We start from the raw sequence: 18,439 nt of genomic DNA, 5'->3' as shown, positions 1-18,439 counted from the left end.
TATAGATGGAAAAAAAGGGGTCAGAAAGAGGCCGTATATTTTATTCATTCGGCTTGTGTAACTTCTCACAGCTAGCTTCAAATCCCATTTTTCCCAGTGTACATCAGTGCATTTACACTTCTGCTAAATGAGAATTTTGCCAAGTGTTTCATTGTGACTCTGGCCAGTTCGCTCTATTGCAGCTTTAAACTTTGCTTTGTATTCCTATTAATTGCATGTTTTTGTATTCAGGAAGTACTATGGTGAGAAGATTGGAATCTATTTTGCCTGGCTAGGATTTTACACTGAGATGTTATTCCTTGCAGCAGTTGTTGGCTTAATCTGTTTTCTTTATGGCTTGTTTACAATGGATGAAAATATGAGCAGGTGAGTGTAACGCTGACAATCTTCTGGGCTTATAATGTGAAAATTCGTCCTTGCGAAAAAACAGGCAATAAGCTTTTAAAGCTTGTCAGAGCAGACAAATTTATTCTTCAGCTATCTTTATTGCCTGAATTGGTGGTGGACAGCTAATGCAGAACTTGTGACTATTAATTAGTAAGACTCAATTTGTAGGTGAAAAGCAGGATTTTACTGCCATTTGGCAACAGCTTTTTATATCGGAGGACCTGCAATACATGAAGTTCTAAGAGTACCACCGACACCTCTCAAAATTGTTTGTTTCAAGTGCTTATTGTTGCCTTAAGCTTTTCTATTTTAATCTGTCTTGCAGAGCAGTCTGTTGACCTTTTTGTGTAGGACATCATTTGTACTAACTACCAAAAGCATGAGTTCAGGACAGTGTTCCCCCATCAAAGAGGGATCCAGTATCTCAGGAGCCAGAGTTTGCTTTTTAAATAAGCATTGCATTTGTTTCTTCAAGGGTCACGAGATTTATTGTATTCAGGGCAGCGGGGGAAGCAGGATGGGTGGGGAGAGGAAAAGAGGGTTGACGTTTCATTGCTCACTGTTTTTTATAAGAAGGCTTCCAGATTAACCATAGAAGATAAATAACAGGTTAAAATTTTCATTCATTTCATTGAATTATGTCATTTTGAGACTTAAATTTTAGCTAGGTTCAGAATTCACCTGAGAATACTGCTATACATGTTCAGATTTCTCTGGATACTGAAGGACTGTCATAGGATTGTAAACGTCACCCTCTGTAGTGGTTAAATTGAAGTAGCAAAGTTTACTGTAGATAACAAAGCTGAATTAATGCTTCTGCTTTTAGAAAAGGTGTTTTGAATGCATTACTAACCTGTTGAGGAATAGCATGGTTTACATCTCACCTGAAAGCAGTCCACGTGCAGTACGGCTCCTTACAGACTTCTGATTCCTTACCGATAGAATCGGAAAGCCCACACCAGGTGAACTGCTGGTTCTCCTCCTTGTAGCAGCTGCTACGTTGCTTGGCTTGCCCTGACCAACTACAGGTTAACGCCAGTGAACGTGACAAGACTGAGCATCTTCTCTGTGAAGCTGCAGATGTTGAGCTTTGAGCAAATGAAGCTCTTAATTTATTTGTTTTTAATAAATTTCATATAGCAGCTCCTAAGATGCTATGAAAACAGATACTGTATAATATTTTCTCCTCAGCAAAGAAATCTGTGACCCTGCAATTGGAGGAGAGATCATCATGTGCCCTCTTTGTGACCGAGAGTGTGAGTACTGGAGACTAAACACCACCTGTCAGTCCTCAGAGGTCTGTATCTGGTTCTCCAGCCACTTGTCGGTTTTGTTCATACTGAAAACTGTTTTGGTACTGACCTGTTCCTGTCTATTCCGTTGCAGTATTCCCATTTGTTTGACAACGTGGCAACTCTCTTTTTTGCCATTTTCATGGGCATATGGGGTGAGTACATTTGGTAAGTTTTATGTCAAGTAATAAGGACATCTTGGCCAAATTGCTGAGGGACACTGGAAGTGGGAAGAAAAGGAATAACGGCTTTGCTTTAATATCTTGCCTCAGATGCAGAAGTGATGAAAGAGTAAAAATAATTTAAAGTTAGAGAGGGATTGGGCTTCAACAAAACCAAACAAAATCCAGCAGTTATCTAGGCTGTCGTAAGCATTACGTACTCTGTTTCTTTCCTTAGTAACCTAAGACAGAGTGGTCTGACCTTACGCAGTCCTTGTAGGAGTCCTCTCTGCTAAGCCCTGCACAGCATCAGCATCCCCTGAAGGGAGTAGAGTGCTTTTCTGTCCTTTCACTGGATGCTGGTCCAGCACTACCACTTTATTAGCAATGCTTTTAGGATGAGAACCAGTTGGCTTCTACTCGGGTGAAGTTCGTACATTGTAGCATGTTTTGATGATGCAGAGAGAGGTGGATTTCCTGACTCTCTATAGCATGGTTTCACACCACGCGATACTTATTCAGACTTTAAGATCGTATTATCTTGAATACATGTTCTTTTCTTCAACTCTGTGAAGGTTTATAGATGCAGGATAGTGTAGTTATTGTTTCTTATTTCCTTAAATGCCTTTGTGTTCTGTGTCATACTGTTTGTATGAAATTTAATCATTAGAGCTCGATTTGAATATAGATATTTCATTAACACACACAGATCTTTGTGTGCAAATAGAAAATCTATTTGTTCGTTATCAAAGTACCTAGCCACTAACTTTTTGTAGATAATTCTCAAAAAAAAAAATCACATAAGATGATGTGTGGCTGTTTCCCTAATCTTTTCTTGGTTTTAAGCACTAGCCTTTGAGTGACGTGGATTAGTCATTCAGGAAGTACCAGCAAAAGATTTCAGAACTGCAGAAGATAAGCTTTCCTGTGTTTGTGTAAACCGTAAAGCCTCTCCACTTCAAATAAGAACAGTCAGATTACCTAAGGTTTACATTTTAAAGCAGTTAATAGAGGGCTTTTAAAATCTTATACGATATTATAACTTTTATAGTTGTTTGTTTTATATACAAAATCAGTTCCCTCCAGTGTCCTAAAAATTTCTTAAGCCAGCCTCACTGTTGATGCTATGAAAAGCATCAGACATTCACTGTCTTTAGAATGACCATGATAACAAATAATCATCAAAAAGCAACAGAAGTCTTTGAACACACTACTTGAAAACAGTTCTGCTTATTTGTAATAGTTGTTCACGTGTTACAGGTTTATACACTAGCAATTAGTTGAATTATCATATTTCTTTGTTAATTCCGTGTTGCTATTTGTGAATGAGAAGTAGTTAAACTGCAATAGAACATGGTTGTCATAACCACGGAAATGCCCATATCCTGTCTTGGCATCTTCCTTTTCATCCCCTTCTGGAATTCAATTAGCTAATTACTTAATCCATATTACAGTTTTAGCTGTGAACTTGAATAGGTAGTCGATAAAAATAGATGGGTCACACTGTGAGGATAAATAATACACCACAGAATTAGAAGCCAGTGCAGAAATAAGTTCATGAACTTGTTCACTTCTCCCTTAACTGTAACATTTCCAAATTGCAGTTACACTTTTCTTGGAGTTTTGGAAGAGACGACAAGCTAGGCTGAAATATGAGTGGGACTTGGTTGATTTTGAAGAGGAACAGCAACAACTCCAGCTGAGGCCTGAGTACGAGGCAAAATGTACCCAAAAGAAGAAGAATCCTGTAACTCAGGTAATGGGCCTGCTGGGTTGACGTGCATGCAAATTCAGTTTGTGTGCTGAAAGATAGTTTGATGAAGTGCAAGTTATGCCTCAGCAACAAGTGTGTATCTCATGGCTAGGCAAAGATTTGTGTGACACACATGAGCAACGGGGCATTTACGTTGGAGCAGGGCAGGCCATCAGCTATTGCATCTCCACAGAGCAGTGTTTATGGTAGCAGTGAGTTTGGCTTAAATATTTAGAACGTGACACCAATCATGCCCTTGCTGAACGCAGTAGACGGCATTGAATTCAAAGCAGAATTTGGTAACGCATTGTTTTCTCCCTGAAGGCGTCCGGTTGGTGAGTGCTGAGGTTTGTGCTCTGATTGACTGGTATCAGAGAGGAGCCCCTTAACTGCCGAAAGCAGCGTAGCTGTGTTAGCTTCAGTAAGTTCTGGAGTTAATAGCCCTGCCTTTCAAGGGTCTGTTTACCCTGGCGCAGGGCCACTGCCCTGTGTGGCTGTCCCGCCTTACAGGCTGAAGGCAGCAGTAACGGAGGCGCTCGGCACTTCGGCCTCCTCTTGCACGTGGCAGGCATGCCCCATCTCTTGGGCCATGGCTCTCTTCCTGCAGGTGTCTTTTGTTATCTAGGCTTCTGACGCAGAATAAATGAGAACACGGGGCGGGGGTTGCATAACTTTCATTAGTTACCCCCTGTTGACTTTAATTTTCATGGGAAGCTGATATATTAAATCAGGAATACACAGGCAAAGTTTATAGCTTTCACTTGGCTAACGCCATCTTTACAGTGTCCTTCACATTGCGAGGTAGCAGTCTGAAATCTTTGTGCCTTTAAAAGCGCTCTTTCTTATCCCTGCACAACATATGAAGGAGCAGTCATCTTGATCTAAAGATGCAAAAGTGGGACTAGCCGTGGTTTTGTTTCTGATATACAACCACTATGGGGAATGCTAGAAAGATGAAGGTTGCTTAAGTCCTTTGTCTGAAATCTAATTGAGATACAATTAACCACACTATTTAACTCCGTTAAATTCTTTATGTAAATACCTACTGATGCTAATTGTCTGCATTTGAATTTAATTTGGATAGGAGTTATTTGACAAATTTAGGGATCAGATGGTTCATTCCAATATAACATCTACAACCTCAATTTAATGTATTTTTAAAGCATCCTTCCTCTTCCTGGAATTGTATATAAATGACTTATTTTCACTAGTCGTAAGTAGACTTAGATAACAGTCTTCAGAAAAGAAATAGAAGCTTAGCCAGAACACAGGAAGCATCATTGCTCCAGAAGGAGTAGCCCTGTCTTTGGGGGTTTCTCTCCTTAATTATTAGGAAATGTATACGCTAATCTTATTTTTCATGAGAGACTGTTTTCTGTCTCTCCTTCCCCTCACACACATGCAGCATTACTGCTGCTTACACCTGTAACTTGCAGGCTGGAGTGACGCAGAGATCTTTGATACCCATGCACTGTGATTTTTGAGTGTAGCTCTGCCACGGTATTGATTTCTGCATGCTCAGGGAAACAGTTTCAGGTAAATCAGTTCCTGATTAGCTAGTTCAGCTAATTGAAATCAAATGCCTGCCTGTTGTGTGTTATTCACTAGCTCACATCCCCGTGTACGCTCAGGCTCAAAACTTCCACTTGCTTCTATGGCTGCGCAGCGACCAAACCCAGCTGAACCACTGTGGTTCTGCTGCAGTTGAAGGGAAGAGCAGGGGGAAATCGCGCAGGTGGTTCACGGCCCTTGTGTGCTCTGGAGGAACGGGTTGCAGCAGAGGGTAAGCGTGCGAGGGCAGGGAAGTAAGGGGCTGACTCGTGGGCAGTGGTTACGTGCAGCGTGGACCAAAACCCATAGTCTGGCGAGGTGATCAACCGCAGCAGATGACAGCCAAAGATGGCATGGGTGAGGCGCATTTGTGTAACTGTCCTGAGGGAGAAGATTGTTCTCTCTCTACATTCATGCAGATCTCCTAGGTAGGGCAGTTTATTTGGACTTTATTTTGGAAACAAAAATTGGGACCACAATAGATTTTTCCAATCTCGGAGATACTGCACTGTTCTGTGCTTTCTAAGTATGCGTTAATAATTACCATAAAAACTCAATGACTGTGCAGTCCTTTGTTTTATGACACATCAATTTACTCCCTTGGTGGATTTTCAGAAGCTTTTGTGTGGCAGGGTTTAGCGGTGATCCTTATCAATACCCAGTTATAGAAAACCATATGGGTTAGCCACGCTGTCATGTAATTTCCTTTCATTAGATCATGTGCAACACGGAACACATGAAAGGACAGTGATTTCACCTAAGTTAATTCTGCAGGCTGCCAAGATAATAGGGATACAGGTCACTGAGTTGCTTGTGTCCCGAGGCTGGCTGTGCTCTGCTCAGAAAATTGTTTCCTCATTATTCTTGGCTAGGATTCAAAGTTCTAGGTGTCCTGAAACAGAAATTGCCCATTTTGAGGCTTTAATTAACACCTCATTTGGTCACTAAACTATCTGGCTAGATCATAGCTAAAATCTGTTTTTGCTGATTACAGTAGAATCTTAATTTGCATAAATAATGAAGCATTACATTCAAACTCAGGCTCTGTCATTGCACATTATTGCCAGCATTTTGTTCTAAAGTAGAAAACTTGTTGAATAGCCTATTACGTGCGAAACATTTGGTTTTAGTATAGGATATATATATTATTTATTAATACATAATAGGTATAAAATGTTATGAGCCCATGTAAAGCCACCTGACATTGCGCCTGTATCTTATCTCAGCTGTTTCTTTAATAGTTCTGTTAATAGAGCCTTTAACGGTTATCATCATCAAACAACTCGTTGTGACCCGAGACTATGGTATTGATAATTGTGCTTAGTAAGTATGCTTAGGCAGATTCGGGTAGTATATCTCTCCTGAGCGAACAGCACATCAACACTTCAAACAAAATCACATTGGTATGGGCGCGCCGACTGACTGAAGAATCGCGCCGCCGAGAAGCAATGCTTGTAAAACAACTGCTGCTGCTCGGCTGTGTCAGGGCGAAGCGTGCCGCTCGGCTGCGGCCGTTGTATTCCGCGCAATTACATCGCGTTACGCCAGTGCGTTCGGCACGGCTTTTGTGCAACAGAAACTGAGCTCCCGTCAACAACATTCTGCAGGCTTAATACCTGCTGTTGTCAAAACAAGCATTTCCTGGTTCAATATACTTGTGGATGATATACTTAATGCGGCGCTCGCCTGTAGTAATCGGTGCCCTTTTGTCCAAGAGGCGCGTTAGCATACTGCAACGCCTTGCCCCAGAGATGCATCACATTCAGATTATTTTTTACTAAATCTTCTTCCACTGGCATTGGTTCTTAAACGATCCTTTCTTAATACGTGCAATCTGATATTTTAGGAATTAGAATTTGTTGCGAAAAAGAGAACTTTACACGAGCGTGGAAAATTGTTCATATGCTATATGGGGATACTCGCCTGGGTAAGACCTAGCTACCTGATGCTGCAGCAGAGATTGGCAACTAATGAATGTAGCCATTTCTTCAATTAAATAAAAAATAAAAAATTGAAGGAGTGGAGGAAAACACTCTTCTGGCTGTGTGGAAAAACATGGTCCATCCAAGTAAATGATCATTTTAAGAAACCTCAACATGAAGGATTTCTTAAAATTCAGTCCAGTTTTGGACTCCGAGCTGTATGACCGCTGACCTAGCGCTACAGTAATCGTTCTGTCCTGGTCATCTAATGAAGGAGGTGGTCTTTTTCCTTCAGTTACTGATTGATTTTTGCAAAGGTTTAACCGTTCTTTCCAAGTACTGTCTTTACTTTAAGCATTGTTATGGCCACTTCTGTCCTCATCTTCCTCCCCTTTCTCCCCCCCCCCCAGCACATTATTAAAATCATGTCCTATCTGCCCTTTTAAGAGAGGGGGGTTCTGAATGGTTTTCTCTGATGTGGGCACTTTCACACAGCTGATGAGAGCTCTGTGTGCTGCTTGGTGTTAGAACAAGATTACGGATTTGTGAACTGTGCTGTGCTTGCTTGACTGTTTCAGGAGATGGAGCCTTATTTGCCTGTAACTAGCCAGGCTGTGCGGTTCTGCATCTCGGGAACTACAGTGTTGTTCTGGGTGAGCATCTTTTTGAGTCATCATTTTAACACATATCAGAGTTGCTGATCGTCACTAATCATGACATTAACACAAACTGGTTTTAATCATGATATTAACACCGGCTTTTATTACTGTCCTGCAGATTTCCTGCTGTCATGAAAAATGCACTTCAATTCAGAATAAAAAAAAAAAAAAGACCTCAGAAATCTGTCATTAATTAGTAATTCGATTGGACATTTTAGCATAGGGATAACTTTTTCTCTGGCTTACGTGCTATGAACAGACCATACTGAAAAAATTGTAGTAAAGGCAAAAAAAAAAAAGCATTATTCCCTACAATGAAATATCTACATATTCCTCTGTAGAAACATCTGCAGAGTGAATTTCAGGGTGGACAATGTAATCTAACTTGTTCCTTCCATCTCCATTTCTATGAGTCTGTATCCTTCTGCACTGTTTATTTTTCTTGAATATTGATCTTAGATTGCTTCTCTCGTGCTAACAAAGCCGTTTTATTGGGTTTAATGTCTCTAATAGAGTATTTTGCCTGTGTACTTTGCATTTCAGTGCTATAAAACTACAAAGCATGATCATTTATATCTCATTTCAAAAGTTGCATACGTATAGCTATACTGAGCTGTTAGTGTATTTCAAACCTCTGTCCTTTCCTTAGGTCTCTCTGATTATAGCTAGCATGATAGCTGTGATCGTGTATCGTCTTGCGGTGTATGCTGCCTTTGCCAGCCTGATGGAGAACACCCAAAGCTTACAGCCCATCAGCGGACTACTGACCCCTCAGCTGGCAACTTCAGTCACAGCCTCATGCCTGAATTTTGTCATCATCATGATACTGAATTTCTTATATGAGAGGATAGCCATCTGGATTACAGATATGGGTAAGCAGTGTACTTGAAGACAAAACTTGCAAGGAATCGCTAAAGGGAGAACCCATCTAGAGGGGCTCTGTGTAGTTGTTCTCGCCTCGGGCGCAGGGGAGCACTAGGGCATTAGTCTGTAGCTTGCAGCAGTGGCTCAGTTGTATCCATGGCCGCACCGAACATTTTCCCTGCATTTGAATAGTTATCATAAGCTGGTTTCTCCTAGTATAATGTTTGCTTATATTAAAACTAGTCTACAGAGACAATTGTAGTTCTGAACGTAATTAAAAATCATCATGTGTTACATTAGAGTCACCAAAAAAAGATCAAACTGTCTTGATTTAGCAGTATTTCAATTATAAATCCTAATTAGAAATTAGATCTTTTTTAAAAAAATAGATCACAGCTTTCACAGCCATCTTTACATGAAAAAAGACTAAATAATCATGTCTCTTACTTTGGGGGGAAAAGGTAGGAGGCTGGGGGATGGGATAGAACAGTATATTTTCCAGGGTTTTCTCTTGGTGCTGTTGCCCTTAGCAGATTTACAGATCTGGGGTTAATACAGATTGAAGGCAGAGACTGGGCAGGTTGACCGGCCCCTTGTTGTTTCCGCGGGGCTGTAGCTGTTGGTAGCCGTACCTGCAGTAGGCTCACTCCAGGGCGGGAGGAGCCAGCAGGCAGGCCCAGAAAGATCTATTGGGTTTGTAGCAGATTTTATGTTTGACTGTTGCTTACTTGCTGGAAATACCCTTCCCTAGAGCCCTTCTTACATATTCTTCTGTGTTTGCCATTAATGATTTAGATGTACAAGTCCCTGCAGGTGCTTTGTAGAAAGAAATAATTGCAGATTATTCAGCTGGGGAAGAGAGATGAAAGAATTAGGTATTTGTAATTTGTACAGCTGTCATAAACACAGCTGGGTGATCTTTTTTTGAGGTCTTACAAGTGGAATCGAGAATTGAAAGGTGTTTCTTGCAGACATTTTAATGGGGTGTTGCATTGGGTTTATTTTGATTTATTGTGGACCATCTCTTGTGTCAGAGATCTGTATTGCTTAGCTCACTTGACTGAATTAGACCAGAGAAAGACAGAACAGGTTATAAGTAACATTTCCCCTAGCAAAAAACCCAAACCAAAACAAAAAAAAAGCCCCAAAAAAACCCCCCCCCCCCCCCCAAATAATTTTTTTAAATCTTTCTTTCTCCAAGACCATGAATTACAAGAATGAAAGCTCGGCAGTGTTATTTGGCTGCTTTCAAGTGTGGAGGATTAATTTCTTAAATGTCAGCTCTACCTGTGGTTATTGGTGACAGAGGGAAAATAAATCTGTTTACTTTTGTGGGACTGCTGCCCTCCTCTGGCAGCCGTGCCAGCTGCACTTAGCCCGGGCTTAGGGAGACGGGTGGCTCCAGGATGTATCCTGGATACACATCCTCTATGATGCCTTGGCTCCGGCTGTCAGGATTGTCTGTTCCAACTCTTTTCACTCCTGAATTCCTTAAAAAGGTTAAGGCCAGATTTTTCAGAAGTGCGGGTATATCCTACCTCTGGTGCTCTGAACATCGAGCGTCTGATGTAAACATCTGAACAGCTCACTGCCAATAAAAATAGTTTAATGAGCTGCAGCCTAGGCAGACTCCCTCACCTGAGTACTGCCTCTTCTGTGGTACACTGCAGGCTCCCAGTAAATACCTTCTGTCATGCATTTATGCCAACCTTGGAAACGTTAATTTACTCAGATATATAAAATACCTTTGCCATAGGGGTGGGGAGTTCAACACATCTGCCAGGTTCTGACCAATTCAGAGGGATGTAAATGCTTGTGGTGTCTTTTCTTCCCCTTTAACCCAGCTTGAATTAGTTATATGTTACCATTTAACAGGACATTTTGCCAATAAGGTGCACAGGGTTTCCTGCTACCTTTAAAAATGTAAACATGACGGAGAATGTGATTGTGAAGGCAGCAAAATCTTAAGTGAAGGTTTGGTGATGTTCAGTATCACCAAGATACCTGTATCCTTCCCTATTTTTCCCCCCACTGCAAGCCTCATCTTCCAGAGGCTCAGGGCCCATCTACTCTGTGCTGATTTTAGTATAAGTTACACACATACAGCATATTGGAAAAAAAACCCCAACCGTAACATACTTCTCTACCACAAACAAAAAAAAAAAATCTTTATCATGTGTATTGCCAACAGTGAAATTTTCACTGTCTTAGAAGACCCTGCTAGTTAACGTTTGAGATTCGTTTTGGATCTACTAAAACCTGTGTAAGATTTTGGGATGGACAAGTGCTAGTGGACAGTACAAAGAAGGGGAAATTGAAGCTTCTAAGTGTTTCAGGAATGAATTTCACTTGCCTGCCTACTCGGAGCATTGCACTGTAAATTAAGGACAGGGTGGCTGAGAGCAGGAATTCCATCTGCTGAACTGTTTGCAGGTGGCTTTCTCTTTATTTTTTTCTTTTTTTTTTCCCTTGGGACGTAAAGGCACTGTGGGTGATGAGTATTTATGAATCTGTATCCTTTTAAAGGGAATGAAGGAAAATAAAATTTCTGGTTTTTGGTTTCACAGAGATCCCCAGAACTCATATGGAGTATGAGAACAGGCTGACTATGAAAATGTTTCTGTTCCAGTTTGTCAACTACTATTCATCCTGCTTCTACGTGGCCTTCTTCAAAGGGAAGTTTGTTGGTTACCCAGGTGCCTACACATACATGTTCAATCGCTGGCGAAATGAAGAGGTAGGACTTTCTTGATTAAGGTGGATTGAATAATAATAAACTAGTTCAAACTCTTCATCCCCTCCAACCTGTGCAGTCATAAATTGCCAGCTGCAGGTTTGGTCTGGCATGTGTTGGACCTCAGCTGGCCGTCCTGAGGCTGATGGAAGGGCTTCCAGGGACTCTTCCTACTGTTGCTAGTCCGGGAAGCACCAGCAGTGAAAATCTGTGGCTCTCGGTCACAAGGGTGAAAAATCAAAAAACTTCTCTTGGCCCCAGTTCTCCAGAAATACCTGTGGATCTCGCCGTAGGTCTTAAAAGTGATCCTCTAGGTTGAAGAAAGCTAGTATAAATGGAAATGCTCTCTGGCTTTTGGGTGTCTTCATAAGCTTTTTGAGGCACAACGTTTTCAGAGAAACCATTTGGTAAGAGGCACTCTGTAAGCTTTTGCTTTTTTCCCCTCATTTCATTGCTAATTATGCTGTTTGTACGGAGATGAAATACAGTATTAAATGTGAAGCATTGCTTGGGAGTCAGCAGTGGAGGAAAAACTGTGCAAAACACGATGAAGTAATTCAGTGCACTTACTGATAGAGTATATCCTAATACTGGTGTGGCTGCTAGACTCTTAAGAAGGCCTCAGTAAAGAGTTGAAACCTTAAAACTAGTGTTCTCAGCAAACAGAGACCAGATACCGGCAGGTATTTGAATACCTCTAGTGTAGGGATATGGCTAGAAAGTGCAGGTGCTTGCTAGGTCAGGGTTGGTCTGGTGTTGAGAGCCAACCGAGCACCGTAGATTCCCCTTGCTGGTGCTGTGGGGTGGCTGCTGCGTGCGGATCCTGCTGCCCTGTCTTTGTGTGTCTGCACAGTGCTCAGCCTGAAGCATCTCTGAATCGCTCCGTCTTTGAACGGTCGTCATGTTTTGGTGTGTGTTCTGTCAAGCACACTGAGCATTGAAAGCCCGTCTGTAACAGCCTTCCTGAGAGGGTATCTTTGCTGGCAGTCCAGGTTAAAATTAAGTATTGTCCTAACAAGTTTTAAGAAATCCTCTTCCTTCTTTCATTTATGCAGTAGTAGAACACAGTTTGTCTGGGTAATGTCCATTATTACTGTCCATTAACCCCCACTTTGTCTCTGCCAGTGTGATCCTGCAGGCTGTTTGATAGAACTGACGACACAGCTCACCATAGTCATGGCTGGCAAACAGATCTGGGGAAATATCCAAGAGGCCATTGTACCGTAAGTTCTCTCTTACACTGAGATGCCCATGTTACGGACAGAGGAAATTCTAGGAAGGAGTGATAACCACTATTCCCGTATGAAGAAGCTAAGAAAAATTCTATAAATTAAGAACAAATTCCGACAAGTAGGCTCATTCTGTAGAGGCTTTTGGCCTCTTTCTGTGAAAGCCATGCTTGTAAAAGTATATTACAACAAGGAGCTTGCAGAGAGAAAGGGATACTGATCTGCTTCTCTCCTTGTTAACTTTTTTCTGCATACACAGCTGGATTTGTAACTGGTGGGGACGCCGGAAAGCCAGAAGTAATCCAGAAAATTTATACAGTCGCTGGGAGCAAGACCATGATCTGCAGACATTTGGAGCCTTAGGCCTGTTCTATGAATATCTAGAAATGGGTAAGTTTAAAAATACACATTTGGAATTGAGGACAAGACACCTCGTACTGACAGTTCCAAAAAAATAGCTTCTCATTTAATTGTTGTGGGTTGATGCCACCACTTTCATTTGGTAAACAGTAGACGATTAACTGCTGGAAATCATTAAATAGGTCAGCCCAATTAAAAAAAAAGAAAAAAAAATAAGCTGCCTTTGCATCTTAGACTGCAGGGAATTTCACAGAAACACTGCAAAGACTGTTTGTTTCGCTCATTTGAATGGGGAACGTTATTCTCAGTGCAGCCAGCTGTCGTGATGTCTGTTCTGTTCGTGTTCCCAAGCGTATTCTCAGCTGATGTCAGTGGAAACTGTATGTACGGGATGAGTGCCAAATACTCTGTAAGGAGGGGTACTGCAGGTATGAGACATAGGAACTGGATCTGAGAGAATCCATTTGGGTTTAGGTTTGCACTGAGCAGTGCTTCCATACAGTCCAGGAGACCAGCAGAGGGAGCACGGGTAACAGAATGGGATTTTTCAACAGTGACATGAACAGAACAGCATATGACATTACAGAAGCTGAGAAACTAAAACTAGAAATTTGAAGCCAAACTGAATCTAAAAGACACTAAAGAAAATATCAGTATGTGTCTATTAGAAGGACAAAATTTGTTGAAAAGTGGTCCCTTGTATTCTTTTATTTGTACAGAAATAATTACTGCCTAGAGCTTTGCAACTGTATCATTGTCACTTCATATTTCATACATGGCTGTGGTCCCGTGAAATTCAAACGCTAAGAACCATCCGTGCTGTCAGCCATGCCTGTTAACAGATGTCCTTGCTCTTCCTGAATCGGAACTGAACCAGTGTGCTCCAGCGTTGTCCTGGGGCTGCTAAGCTAGTAGGAATTTCGTTGCTTGTGTAAGATGAAGAACTGATCACTAAAATCATGGAAGAGCTGATGACTGGCATATGGGAATTTATTTTTATCCACTGCCTAAACCAGACAAGATGTTCTGTTTCCTGTCTTTAAAATACAGTGGCAGTGTTGGCTCTGCACTGGGGACTGGCACATTCTGTAATGACTAGAGGGATCATTTGTGTATTTTATTTGCAATTCTTAAACTGATGTTAAGACTCCCCCGTGGAACTATTGTATACAGAATTGCTATTAATATTTTCACTAAACCAATAACAATAGGTGGAGGTAAGGTTGTGATAAAAGTAAAAGTATTTCCTCTTCTTAATTTAGGAGAATGGGCTTGCCCTGTACAAACTGCAGGAGAGGAAAACTAGCCTTTTGATTTTAATTTATTCCTCTCTCATAATTCAGAAATGTGGTGTGTGTGTACATTCCCGTTCCCATACAGCTACGTTCCATTCGTGAGAGAACTGCAGCACCAAGAAAGAGTTAGTATCCAGCATCATTGGGCAGGACCCAAATGCCCTGCTCCCTTGGGTGCTGCTGAATGGCAGCCTGTCCCGTCCCTAAGAGACTAGAGAAGTCTCAGGGCTGGGGCAGTTTGTCACTTAGTTGGGGCCAGGGCTGGAGATGACTCGTGCAGCCTGGCAGAAGTTTGCCCTTTGCCTGCGAGTGGCAACTTGCGTGTTTCATCGTCACCCTGAGGGTACTTCTGTAGGGGCAGGTCTTGGCACTTCTCTTTTCTCCCTTGCAGTCATTCAGTTTGGATTCATTACTCTCTTCGTGGCATCCTTTCCCCTGGCTCCCCTCCTTGCTCTGATGAATAATATCCTGGAGATTCGAGTAGACTCCTGGAAGTTAACCACTCAGTACAGGAGACCTGTGGCTGCGAAAGCACATAGCATAGGAGTTTGGCAAGAAATCCTGAACGGAATGGCCATCTTGTCTGTTGTCACTAATGTAAGTACGTTAACTGTGCTACATCAACATTGGTTCTTCCACGTACTCAGAATTCGCAGATTTAAAAATCAGCTGATGCTTTTTCTCCTTTGTCAACAGTATTCACTTTATCACGTGCTACCCCACGGAGATACGGTCAAACCATTTGGGTGGTTCGGCTTGTCCATACATTGACAACATGCAGCTCCCAAACCCCATTTCATTGGACCATAATCTTTCATTCACTTGTCTGCCTTTTCCAGTGTTTTGGAATGGCATAAACCAGTCTGAAGCTTAGTCCAATGAAGCACACTGATTGCCCAGAGGGGACCGCAGGGGACAGGAGAGGTGGATTAATTCTGTCGGCCAGATGACATTTCTGTCTTGTCATTATGAGGCCTATCCTATGGGAATTCTGCTCGTTCAGCTGCTTCTGGATGCCCCTGTGGGGTCAACAGCTCAGAGTACTTCTTATAAACTGGAAACTAAATGCTATGCTAGTATTTCGTCTTAAGTATACAGTGAAACAGGCTGCTGAGCCAGAGAGTTGTCTCTTTTTAGTGTAGAAAAATAAACAGTATCAGATCTGCAAGTGTCTTAAGGCACAACCCACTTGCAGGTATTGCCTAGTTAGCCAGGTACCTGAGCATCTTGAGTATCTCAGGTTTCTTGGCAAAATGTGCTGGTAGCCATTGTTTCCTTTTAAATCCAGCTGGAGAAAATGGCTCCCCTTCTTTCATGAAGTGATCACACACTGGATTGGAGTTCATCCTTTCTCACAAGAATTCAAAACCACGTTTCCTCTTTCACTAAGGAGTGCTGTTATCATGGATAGAAGATGTTTTGGTGTGAGGGGATATTGGGGATTTGGTGCCTCTTGTAAGGACCGTTCACATATTTTGTTCACTGAGTGCTGATCCTTGCAGCAGAGGCTGCAGCCAGCATCTTTACCAAGGCAAAGTGCCCTGATTGTGCTCACCCTTGATTAAAAGATCCTGGGTTATGCCACAGAGGCCCAGCACCAAACCCCCTTTCTGAATCTGCTCACAAGTTTTGTGTGCTACTTCCTTAATTTCTTTTCTCCAATTTCTTTTGCAGGCTTTTATTGTTGCATTCACATCGGATATGATTCCTCGTTTAGTTTACTACTATGCTTATTCTGAAAGTGAAGACTCTCCTATGTCTGGATACATAAACAATAGTTTGTCAGTGTTTCAAATCTCAGATTTTCCTGACAGAAACAGGCCTAAACTGAACCCAGAAAACTTTGTCATATGCAGGTTGGTGTAATGATAAATATTTTATCACTTTGTTTAGAATACAGCATAAAAAGTCAATGCAGATCTGAATAGTCCACTAGAAATTAAATCATTCTCATCGCTCCAAAGTGTGAGAGGTAATATTTAAGCTATTAACAAAGCAATGCTTGAGATAGTCAGAGATCACACCAATAATGAAAAAAAAAAAAATCACCTTTTTGTTGTTTAATAGCGTCTCATTGATAACTTTTTTTGGTTTTTTTTTGCTTTTTCTACTTAATTAAACAATTTTTGAGTGATGGAGGAGATTTATGTCCCTAAGGTTGCAACTTTAGCCTGTATTTTCAAAAGTTTTTAGGCTGCAGTGCCTAAGTGGACAAGGAAATATCAGTAAGGGGCGGTTTAGAATCCAAAGTTGGCAATAGTTACTGTGCTAGATATCACTCAGGATCTGGGCCATCCTGTTTTCATTTTAAAAAAAAGTCCTTTCTCACTAGAAGAAGCATTGGAGGTTCTAGAAGAATTAAGAAAGAGCTTTGGAGAAGACCACAGTAAAAGAAAAGTATTGACCTGATGCAAGCAAACCCAAACCAAACAAGCCAAACAGTAAAGCGCCCAACATTTTAAGCAGCAGCTACATTTGTATGGTGTTTTAGTGTTAAAGCCCCAGGAGTCTTTTTCCTACTTACGCATGTGAGTGTGGAACTCAAGACTGTCTTTCCATTAAACCCTCTATCTGCCCAGTCCGTAATCTGTCAACATCTGTCGCGTTTTTTCAATACTTGTCCGTTACTCTGCGATGCATTCCATCACTCTGTCCTGTATTACTGACCGTTGCCCTCAAAAAAAGTAACCTATGTACAAAATTTCACTTCTCACACATCCTCACCTCTGGTCTGTTGCTGTGAATAGGAGGGTGTTTAAGCAAACGTAAGATAGAAACAAATAGAGAGGCAACCTTTTTCTGCAAAAGGAAACAGACCATTTAAAAACAAGATGAAAAGGTTCCTAAAGTGACAGCTGTAGTTGCCTGTAAGTGCCACTGAGCTTGTAGTCTGTCTCAGACTGACTGTGACATTTCACCTTTGCATGTCTTTCAATCCAACAGGTACAGAGACTATCGATATCCTCCAGATCATGAGCGGAGATACGTACACACTATGCAGTTCTGGCACATTCTTGCTGCAAAACTGGCCTTTATAATTATTATGGAGGTATGTTCCCTACAAGATTGCCGTCCGAAATCAGTACCTTACAGATTCTCTAGGTAGTTACTAATGTTACAGAAAGTAGAATTGTTGAGAGTATAAAATAGTTATTTCCTAAGTCCTGCCAAATACTCATGTCCTAAATGGTTACTATAACTAGGTCTTCAACTTCAGGAAGTCAACCTCAGAGTAAGTACAGTGAAAACAGCTGAGGAGACTGCTAGATTTGATCGGAATAAAATGGCAGGATAAAAAAAGGTTCTTTATGCAGATGGGAGAGACGTGAACCACCAGGACTAGCACTTCTACTCCTCCTGGTTTCATTGAAGCGGTCTATGCGAGATGACTGTATTCAAAATGCAGAAAGCATTTTGCAGTGATGTATATTGGCTGAAAAAGAAAGGCTGAAAATAGCTAAATCACTCATTTGGATAACTGGCACTTAAGCCACTGTCTTGCAAGTTCTGAAGGGAAAAGGGAATTTGGAATTAAAGTTTCTGCATAAAAGGAAGTGTTTTAATCTTCGTGCACATCTCAGATACACATTAGTATTGTTCCAGGACAGCCAAATGAAATGCATTTTGTTTGTGAACAAAAAGGGAAGAGATCTATTTGGTGTTAGATAAAACAATAGGTGTTTCATTTGGTGATGAGTTGTTACATTTCTCTTGGCTTCCTTTACTTTTTTTTTTTGGCAGCATGTTGTATTCATCGTCAAATTCTTTGTAGCATGGATGATTCCTGATGTCCCTGCAGACGTGAAAGCCAAAATAAAACGTGAAAAGTATTTAACACAGAAAATCCTACATGAATATGAACTTGAAAAATTGAAGGAAAGACTGTGTCAAGGTGATAAACGAGCCACGGAAAAGGAGTTCATCGCCACGGAAGGGAGAATGGAGTTATCCAGAGCGATGTAGCTGAAAAAACAACTGCTTGGGATTTAGCTCATTTTAGCTTTTTTATATCTGTGATTTGCTCAGTATGCATCGTCTTGAAAGCTTAGGACAGTTTCAACCCTTCGCTTTCACTCCAAAGATTTTAGACTTTTCTTTAAAAGTCTTACTGAGCATTCTAGGTTTAGTCAATCTATTTAACTGTATGACTTCGGCACTGTTTTGTATTTACCCGTCACTTTGAATAATAAGTGTAATCTTGTAATCCTAGAATTTGGATTCCCGGTGTAGGG

General features: G+C 41.3%; 1 protein-coding gene across 1 annotated transcript in view; it reads left to right on the top strand.

The window, feature by feature from the left end:
• LOC104135657 (anoctamin-5) overlaps window positions 1–18,429 on the top strand; it is a 58,870-nt gene extending 40,441 nt beyond the window's left edge. The window contains exons 10-22 of the mRNA XM_035889035.1: window positions 232–366; window positions 1,579–1,684; window positions 1,774–1,834; window positions 3,445–3,596; window positions 7,645–7,719; window positions 8,375–8,597; window positions 11,157–11,326; window positions 12,449–12,546; window positions 12,812–12,942; window positions 14,599–14,804; window positions 15,882–16,063; window positions 17,151–17,256; window positions 17,949–18,429. Coding sequence (XP_035744928.1) covers window positions 232–366; window positions 1,579–1,684; window positions 1,774–1,834; window positions 3,445–3,596; window positions 7,645–7,719; window positions 8,375–8,597; window positions 11,157–11,326; window positions 12,449–12,546; window positions 12,812–12,942; window positions 14,599–14,804; window positions 15,882–16,063; window positions 17,151–17,256; window positions 17,949–18,170 — 1,867 coding nt within the window. The 3' untranslated portion in view covers window positions 18,171–18,429. The remainder of the gene's footprint in view (window positions 1–231; window positions 367–1,578; window positions 1,685–1,773; window positions 1,835–3,444; window positions 3,597–7,644; window positions 7,720–8,374; window positions 8,598–11,156; window positions 11,327–12,448; window positions 12,547–12,811; window positions 12,943–14,598; window positions 14,805–15,881; window positions 16,064–17,150; window positions 17,257–17,948) is intronic.
• The last annotated feature ends 10 nt before the right edge of the window (window positions 18,430–18,439 follow it).

The sequence above is a fragment of the Egretta garzetta genome, unplaced genomic scaffold, assembly GCF_000687185.1.
Source record: "Egretta garzetta isolate BGI_Z169 unplaced genomic scaffold, ASM68718v1 scaffold222, whole genome shotgun sequence".
Lineage (NCBI taxonomy): Eukaryota > Metazoa > Chordata > Aves > Pelecaniformes > Ardeidae > Egretta > Egretta garzetta.
Note: the sequence above shows the minus strand (reverse complement) of the source record. Positions and strands in the feature narration are given on the sequence as shown.